Source organism: Rhinolophus hipposideros (assembly GCF_964194185.1).
Source record: "Rhinolophus hipposideros genome assembly, chromosome: 10".
In the NCBI taxonomy this organism is placed as follows: Eukaryota; Metazoa; Chordata; class Mammalia; order Chiroptera; family Rhinolophidae; genus Rhinolophus; species Rhinolophus hipposideros.
Genome location: NC_138056.1, coordinates 38,544,643 through 38,554,053, shown reverse-complemented (window position 1 = coordinate 38,554,053; position 9,411 = coordinate 38,544,643). Strand labels below are relative to the sequence as shown.

Below are 9,411 nucleotides of genomic sequence, written 5' to 3'. Positions count from 1 at the left end.
CCCTGTGCTTTTTCTTATCATTCTGTGTTTAAAGGCCTGTGTAACCTGAATTGCTACTTTCCAGAGATGAACAGAGAAATACTCGTGTTATTTGTATTTTAAGTATTAGGTCATTCCCCTTTCTCAGTTTTTATAATTTCTAAAACTTTTCCTTGAACTTGAAGTTATTCTGGCCAACATAACTCAAACCTGATTGTCAATAATTTTTAGTTAATTATTGTAACTGAGAGCTTGTCTTTACCACTCAAAGTTCATGAAACCCTCTACTGAAAACTACAATGTGTGAGTCAAGCATAAGGCATGCAGAACTTGCCAGAATGAAAACTAATGTTGCTGAGTATTTGTTTCGTTCATTGGCCAAACTTTAACATTCTTTTTGTGTATGTGGTTATTACAGTAAATAAACACTTGACTTTAAAGAAATGGATAGGGTAATTTTTCTTTATTTTTACTACAGCTCTTTATTTTCCTCATAAAGACATCTTGCCGGGGCCTAATGTTCTCACCTGACAGTAGAAAACCAAAATTTGTGATTTGCTAAAGAATTGCATACAAAAACTTCACACAATAGGCTGCTCTTGCATATTACCACTCTGCACAGATCAAGAAACGCATGGGTTTGCAGATTATCAAGCCACCAATTTCTCTTGCATTAAACATGTGCTTTTCAGCCACCAAGTGACTAAGCCACGTGTACCAGGGGTTTAAATCTAAGATATGTACACGCTATTAAACATGTACAAAGGAAACAGTTAACTTGAATACAAGGTCAAAATCAGCAACCAGGTCTACAATCCAGTGCTGATATCAAATACAAGCTTCAAGGACAGATTTCTTTTCAAAGGTTTATTACAGTTTCATGAGGCTAGCACAAGGCGTATACATTTGCCAGGGCAAACTTGTATTTCTGACGAACTCATGCAGCAAATGCTATGCATCTGCGGTGGACAATGGAGGGGCCTGACTTGTACTCCTGCTTGCTGATCCACATCCGCTGGAAGGTGGACAGTGAGGCCAGGATGGAGCCCCCATCCACACTGAGTGCTTGTGCTCTGGTGGGGCCATGATCTTGATCTTCATCATGCTGGGTGCCAGGGTCGTGATCTTCTGCACCATCGGGGATGCTGAGATACATGGTGGCCCCACCAGACAGCACCATGTTGGAACACAGGTCCCTTGGGATGTCGACATCACACGTCATGATGGAGTTGAATGTGGTCTTGTGGATACCAACCGTAGGACTCCACACCCAAAAAGGAGGGCTGGAAGAGCACCTCTGGACATGGAAACCACTTATTGCCGATGGTGACCACCTGCCTGCAGGCCGCTCGTAGCTCTTCTCCAAGAAGGAGGATACAGAAGTAGTGGCCATCTACTGCTCAGAGTCCTGGGTGACATAGCAGAGCTTCTTTTGATGTCACACACGACTTCTGCTCGGTAGTAGTGGTGAAGCTGTAGCCATGCTTCGTGAGGACCTTCATGAGGTAGTCATCAGTCAGGTCCCGGCCAGCCAGGTCTAGATGCAGGATTGCTAGGCCAGGGTGTACCCCTGATAGATGAGCACAGTGTGGGTGACCCCATCCCTAGAGTTTATAACAATAACAGTGGGGCAGCCAGCGGCGTACGACAGCACGGCCTGGGTGGCCACGTACATGGCTGGAGTGAAGGTCTGGAACGTGATCTGAGTCACCTTCTCACGGCTGGCCTTGGGGTTCAGGAGGGCCTGGGGCAGTAGCACAGCATGCTCCTCAGGGGCCACACGCAGCTCGTTGCAGTGGTGCCAGAGATGCTTCCCACTGTCCCAGTTGGTGATGATGCTGTGCTCAATGGAGTACTTGAGGGTCAGGATGTCACTTGCTCTGGGCCTTGTCACCCATGTAGCTGTCCTTCTGCCCCATGCCCACCATGACATCCTGGTGTTGGGAGTGCATGATGATGGATAGGAACACAGCGGGGGGCGGGGGTGTGTGTCAAGCCTAACAAAGCCAGCTTTGCACATGCCAGAAGAGCCATTGTCAATCACAAGCATGGCAATTTTTTCTCACTTTGCAATCGTGGCGGCAGTGGTAGCGGGCGTCAGAGGAACCGACAGGAGAGCAGCAAGAGGACCAGGAGGCGGAGCCGGCCGCGGCGAGTGAGCTGGGTAGTGTCACATTTGACTGACAAAATGATTGTATTATTGCTGCAGATGAGCCTGGACTTAGTGCTCAGCTTTCAGAGCACTGTTCAGGGATCCACAAATCCAACGACTCAGTTCTATGAAATGCACATTTTCAATTTTACTACACACTGCCAAACTGTTTTTAAAATGCAATGCACTAATTTATAAGCAGTTTGTGGAATTTCTGTTTCTTTACATCCTTTCCTAAACTTTATAATATCAGACTTTATACCCATTACTTTGTGGGCTGATCTCTCCCCTCAGGGATCAGAGTCCTGTTCCAAGTGGCTATCTCATTAGATGAGGAACCTTAGCACAAGACTTTTGAGCCTTTAAGGTCCCTGAGAATAAGATATAATACATTCCAGATAAGTAAAATAAAAACGTTATTAGTGGGCCAATAATCGCCTACCCCAGGATTTAATAATTTATTCTTTTCTGATCCGTAGTAAATGTTTTAGACATAATCACACAATGTTAAGACATTCTCATCAGGAGTCCAGTAAGCACTACTACCTGGAACCTGGACAAAAGTAGGCCTTCGACAAAATTATCTGTTGAATGAACAAAATGAAATGTCACCATGTAGCCAGCACAAAGATGACTGGGTGTTTCTCTTGATCCCCCTTTTCTTTGCCTCCCCAACATGAGTTACCAGGTCTCATCAGTTCTACTGTACTGAGGTATCTTTTTTTGGCCCTGTCCTGCTCTGAATTCCCACTACCATTGCCCAAGTTATGGCCATCTACATCTCCTGTCTTCGTTTCCCATTCTCTCATCCCAAGCCTTTTTCCTACTTCCAGTCCAACCTCCATATCACCACTAGGGTTATCATTCTAAAGCTCAAATAAAATAACATCAGTCCTCTTTATCAAAAATTTCAATACGTGGCACGCAAGGGTTTTCATAGACTTTCTTCGATGTATTTTTCCAACTCCATCTCTTACTTTCTCATTAAGCACTCTAGCTCTCTATTCCAAACTTGACAAAAGTCAAACTATTTCTCACATTTCAACTTGTTGGTTACTCTTCCATGTTTTTACATGCTCATCTCCTGGCTGGAAAACACTCACCTGACAATGTCCTTACTCATTCCTTGGGATTCAAACATTACCTCCTCTGTGGAGCCTTTCTTGACTCCTGTATGCCATAGCACTTGTACTTTATTGCGTTCATCTTGACCAATGCTGTTCAATAGAAATATAAGCCACATGTAATCTTAACTTTTCTAGTAGAATTTTTAAAAAGTAAAAACAAACAGATGAAAAATTCTTTTAATATTTTTATTTAACCCAATACATCCCCAAAATTGTCATGTAACTCATATAAAATTTATTAAGGTATTTTACTCTTTTTTGTACTAAGTTTCAAAATCCAGTGTTTTTTATACTTAAGTACATTCCAATATGCCACATTTTAAGTGCTCAATAGCCACATGTGGTAAGTAGCTCCTATATTGGACACCTCATGTGAGCTTTAAAAGAAATCATATCTTGTTCATTTTTATATTTCCAGGTACCAAACTTGTAAGAAATACCCAAAAAAATGAATGTCAAATGAATGAATGTATGAATGAATGAACAATGATAAAAACAGCAAGCGTTGGTTGCTTACCATGTGAAAGGCACTGTGATAAGCAATATCCATAACTGTTTATTCCTTGCTTTACCAGCAGATGGTTGGTTGGCATTCAATAGCTGCTGAAAAGTCATTAAGTAATTAGGTAGTACTGGGAAAGTCACTTAACTTCTTATGATCTCAATTTACTTATTTGTGAAAGGACAGAGGGGATGTGCAAAGGGACTCTTTTTTTCCCCCAGACAGAAGCTTTTTTTCTTTTTCTAACTTTTTTTTTTTTAATTTTTATTTTTCAATTACAGTTGACATTCAATACTCTATTAGTTTCAGGTAGGTTTCAGGTAGGTGTAACAGCATAGTAGTGAAACATTTATACAACTTTCAAAGTCATCCTCCCTCATAAGTTTAGTACTCATCTGACACCACACGTAGTAATTACAGTGTTATTGACTATATTCCCTGTGCTGTACTTCACATCCCCATGGCTATTTTGTAACTGCCAATTTGTGCTTCTTAATCCCTTTACATTTTTCACCAGCCTCACAGCCCGTCCCCTATCTGGCAACCATTAGTTTGTTCTCTGTATCTATGAGTTTGTTTTGTTTGTTTGTTTTTTAGATTCCACGTAAAAGTGAAATCATATGGTATTTGTCTTACTCTGACTTATTTCACTTAGCATAATACCCTCTAGGTCCATCCATGAACATATTGACCTTGGATAGAGGACATATCAGATATTAAGCTAATAAGAACAGATAGTACACTTGTTCTTAGCCAAAAGGCCAAGAAGCGATGCAAAGTGACTCTTAAGACCAGTTCTAAAACAGTGTAAATATAAATAAATGTAGAGGATGGATAAGAAGATTTAGGAAACTATGTTGCACAGTGGAAAATCACATTGGAATTAGACACTCTAGGTTAGAATTCCTAACTCCATTACTCAATTATATATTCTTAGGCAATTTCACTAAATTCCCCAATTTCCTACTCTCTCATCTGTAAAACAGAGACAATAATACCTATCTTGCTGTGAGGTTTAGAAATGATACCTATAAAATTTTTGGCATATTAGTATATCTTCAAAAATAGAAGATAGGCATTATTATTGGTTCTGGGAAGTTTTTCACTTTATTATTTTTCCTTAAGATTTTACTTTAAAAAGTAAGCCTGTAAGACAGGGTTTACTACGTGCCAGAAACTATGCTAAGTGATTTAAAATGTTAACTCATTCAGCTTCGTAGCACCCCTATGATGTAGGTGTTAGTTCCCATTTTACTCCTGGGAATCTAGGCACAGAGAGTAAATAACTTGCCCAAGATCACAGAGATAGTAAGTGGTAGTACTAGGATTCTACACCCAGGAGTTCAATTCTAGAGTTAGGACTCCTAATCGCTATGCTCTATTCTTCTCAAGCCAATTGTTGCTTAATTCATTAGAAAAAAACTACAATTTGCTGTTGTAATAAATATTGTTACAGTGATTAAATGGTTTTGTTTATGGAGAAACTACAATCTGTGCACTGTTCTCTGCTCTGAATAGAGATTAGGGACTGAGTCAAATGTAAGTTTCACTGTCTTAAAGAGTCATACCTTTGTATATAGGGACAACTTTTTTACATATCGGTGTGGTTTGCTGCCTGAGGTTCTCCCAGTTTGGGGCCTTTGTTTACAAATATTTCTGGGAGGGGGCCTTTCCCTCGAAGTTCAAAGGTGTGATGGAACTGATCTTAAAGGCTGTATGCACAGTCCTCAAAAAGCACTTCCCTCGAAGTTCAAAGGTGTGATGGAACTGATCTTAAAGGCTGTATGCACAGTCCTCAAAAAGCACCACCCAAAGAGCAGGAAACAGCTGACTCTGAGTCTGTGGCTTACACCTTTGACATGCTATGATGTTCAAATACAGATTGTGTGAACTCTGGTTCCCATTTTGGGCATCTGCAACAGCTCTGTTCTGACTCTTGTACAAAGGTAGTAAATCTCTAAAAAAGAAAAAAAAAAAGGACACAGGAAAAAAATAAAGAACAATCTCCAGGTCTCAGGGTTCTATTGAGTTACTATTGCCCAACAATGAGGTCCAAACAATGACAATGCCACCCACAAAAGAAGGGCAAAATGATTATCTAATCAATGTGGGAAGAAATTGTCCAGCAAGGTAGTTTCTTCTTTTTACAATGATGCTTGGAAAATAGACAACAGACGGTATTTAAAGAAATGTTACAGATATTGTTCCTCTTCCTCTCAACTCCTATGAGCTAGGAAACACCAGGACACTTTTATCCATGAACAGGATCTAGAGGAAACAGTTGAGAATGTAGGGGAGGCAACATTTTACCTCTACCTTTTTAGGGTTTTTCAGCTAGGCTGGAGAATTAAACCGATATAAGACAGATTAACAGGTGAAAACTATACAAATTTATATGTTTTATAAATTTCCTAAGAAATGAAGACCCAAAGAAATAGCAAAACCTACAGGCTTTTACATTAGATTGAACAAAAGAAAGGCAATTGTGGAAAAGTAACTATACTATATGGGGAGGCTAAAGGAAGATAAGAATTATTTTAACAACGTCTATTTATACAGGATTCTCTCAGCTTTGATTCCGCATTGAGGAATGTGTCAAACAAAAAAACTTTGAAGCTGAAAGTTTTTCTGGAAAAAAGGGCTTACTGGGGCCATATGCTAGCCAGGAAAAGGACCAGGTCCTGGGGTATGCAGTCTAAACTGCCAGTGGCAGAACTAGATGGAGAAGACAAACGTGTCTGATGTGGCTCTTTTATACAGTTGAGTTTGAGAGTATGTTGTTTGAAAGAATTTACATTGGCTATAGATAGAGGAAACAGGAAGACAAACGTGTCTGATGTGGCTCTTTTATACAGTTGAGTTTGAGAAGTATGTTGTTTTGAAAGAATTTACAATGGCTATAGATAGAGGAAACAGGAAAAGGTGAAGCAAGGCTAGTTCTGGGTTAGGTGTATAGTCTGTAAGGAAGTATCTGCTCTTTCTGGATTGGTTGTGGGCAACAGTCTGGAAAGTTCATGCATTGGCTATTCTACCTGGATAACCTCAGAAATAGCCACCTGGAAGTTAATTCAAAGTTTCAACATTCAGGAAAGTAAGGAGTATTTTTTTGTTGCTTATCTCTGGAGGTTGTTATCCTTTCCTGTGTCTTCTTCCTACCCTCCTGCCTGCTGAAATTTAATTTAGGACATCTCAGACTATTTTCCTTGTCAAACGTTTCTTTTTTCCAGATATAGTGAGGGTATCTTTCTCACAGGAGTTTTTATCTCCTCTTTTCAGGAAGAAAAAGGGGGGTTACAGTACACTTCTTGTATCTACTGTTTTTAAAGTGTCTTTACGCTAAATAATCCTTGTGCCACTATTTAAAATAGCCAAGATATGGAAGCCCCCCAAGGGCCATCATTAGACGATTGGATAAAGAAGATGTGGTACGTGCATACAACGAAATATTACCTAGCCATAAATAAGAATGAAATCTTACCATTTGCGAGAATATGGACAAAACTGGAAGTTATTACACTAAGTGAAATAAGTCGGGCTTATTTCACTTATATGTGGAATCTAAAGAAAATAAACGAACAAACAAAACAGAAACAGACTCACAGATACAGAGAACTGATGGCTGTCAGAGGGGAGGGAGGTTTGGGAGCTGGGTGAAAAAAGTGAAGGGATAAGAAATACAAATTGGTAATTACGAAATAGTCATGGTGATGTAAAGTATAACATAGAAAATACAGTCAATAATGTTCCAACAACTACGAATAATGCCAGGAGGGTACTAGGCTAATGTGGTGGGGGGGAATCACTGTCTAAATTATATAAATGTCTAATCACTAAACACCTCTAAACACCTGAAACTAATGTAATATTGAATGTCAAATGTAACTGAAATTTTTTTTTTTAAAGTGCCTAACTGCAAATGGTATGCTGATAAACCTTAGCAGTGGTTAACTTAGTGCCATGTCTTCTAAGAAGATGCCCTTGAATTTCCTAGGCTGAGTTGGATCTTTATCCGTATTCCCTCATACTGCATTCTATTGGAATTACCTATTTATGTCTGTCCCCCTATCATACTCTTTGCTCTGCGGGAAATACTGTTTTATCTAATTTTATGTGCCTAGTTATGGGGCAAGTACTTTAAACACAGGTATTTATCAGAACTGATCACCTTAATGATGAAATTAGTAAACATGAATCCCATCATCTTTGTTTTGCTGCTGGTGCCTTTTCACAGGCTAGAATTTGGCCCAGTTCTCATGTTTGTTTTAGGGAGAATATTGACCCATTTCTAGGACTGTTTCACCTGACCCTGGTTATTTCAGAACGCTGCTACTAGACCGGGTTCCAGGAACACACATCTTGCCTAACCTAGTGGAAAGTTTCATCCCTGAGGGTTAGCAGCTGTGTTAGCTTTGTATTCTGTGCCCTCCTGGTGGAATGACTATACATGGTGCTGGACCGTGAGCTCCTCCAGGACAAAAGCCACGGTATTCAAATGAAAGTTTCTGGGGTTCAGACTTACGTGGTCACAAAGTAGGCAGCTCGGTCAAGTTTTGTGGTGTCCAATTGGGTGCAGCACCATGGGTGCTTTTGTGTTACCAACATGGCCACGCGCTGAGACAAGCTCTAAATCCTTAAAGAAAAATCATTTTGAATCATTCAGTTCACAATCCTTTAGTTCATTCTTAAAGTACTAACTTAACGTGTGTGTTTTATTCACCGTGCCAGATTTCACTCATTTTAACATCTCACAATCCCCAACCCTTTTTTCTTTCTCCAGTTTTCATTTGTGATTAACAGCCAAATCCTAGTGGGAATGTTTATACCATGGGAGTCCCATGGAGCTCCATAACCTCACCGTAAGGTTAAGAAAGGCGTAGAAAACTGTAGGTAATGTTCTTACAGAATGCTTCTCACGATCCTTTTATTTTAAAAATTGGGATATTATACATAAAGTGCGCTGAGTGCACTAATCCTAAGCGTAAGACTCGATGAATTTTTTACATATGTATACACGTTTGTCCCAGATCAAGAAGCAGAGCGTTTCAAGCTCCCATTAGGCTACCTTGTGCCCTTTCCATCCCCCCGCTCCCCGAGATAACTACTATTCTAAATTCTCTCACCGTAGATAAGTTTTGTATGAAATTATCCTGGAAGGAGTGGAAAGTGGAAAGATTTGGCCAACAGTCCCGTGGGGCAGGACGGGACCCACGCTCCGCTCGCTCATTAAAGGGAATCCCGCGGAGCTTCCAGGGATCCACCGAGCAACGGCTCCGCGCCCACAGAAGCGAACCAGCCGCACCTGAAGGCGCCGGGCCGCACGTAGGCAGTGCTGGAGCACGCCACAATGGCCGCCCGCGACCTCCCACGCTGGACCTCGCCGCATCCTTACCCCTACTCGAGTGGGCGCCCCTTCCGCGCGACCGAAAGCCGGGCGTGGCCCTGGGCGCGACCCGCCGGAACCCGAGCCGCCAGGGAAGGCGCTCCCGAGCCCAGGATGTGAAGCGCACGCCCATTAGCTGAACTTTCCCCCGCGGGCAGACCCCCCAGCCCACTCTCGGCGCTCCCATTGGCGGCTCGCGTTCCATCGGCGCCCGTCCCGCCCCCCTCCCTCCTCCCTCCCGGATGGAAACGGGGTTGGGGGGTGGGAGGCC

General features: G+C 41.5%; 1 protein-coding gene and 1 pseudogene across 5 annotated transcripts; both read right to left on the bottom strand.

The window, feature by feature from the left end:
• Nucleotides 1-429: 429 nt before the first annotated feature.
• Nucleotides 430-9,346, bottom strand: LOC308504372 (uncharacterized protein). Of its 4 annotated transcripts, XR_013994347.1 has the most exons (4): nucleotides 8,881-9,346; nucleotides 8,280-8,390; nucleotides 3,776-3,861; nucleotides 2,072-3,348 (listed from the first exon to the last, which is right to left on the bottom strand). XR_013994347.1 is itself a non-coding variant. In XM_081064773.1 (3 exons), the coding sequence occupies exons 1-2, from the start codon at nucleotides 9,271-9,273 to the stop codon at nucleotides 8,304-8,306; spliced, it is 480 nt and encodes a 159-aa protein (XP_080920899.1). In that variant the 5' UTR covers nucleotides 9,274-9,286; the 3' UTR covers nucleotides 430-3,348; nucleotides 8,280-8,303. The 4 variants fall into 4 exon arrangements, 3 of the variants coding, with proteins under 3 accessions (XP_080920899.1, XP_080920900.1, XP_080920901.1); XM_081064773.1 differs by lacking the exon at nucleotides 3,776-3,861 and having other exon boundaries at nucleotides 430-3,348; nucleotides 8,881-9,286; XM_081064774.1 differs by lacking the exons at nucleotides 3,776-3,861; nucleotides 8,280-8,390 and having other exon boundaries at nucleotides 840-2,256; nucleotides 3,235-3,348; nucleotides 8,881-9,189.
• LOC308504371 (actin, cytoplasmic 3-like) lies at nucleotides 917-1,931 on the bottom strand (annotated as a pseudogene). Its single transcript has one exon. The product of its transcript is annotated as an actin, cytoplasmic 3-like (transcript).
• Nucleotides 9,347-9,411: the final 65 nt, after the last annotated feature.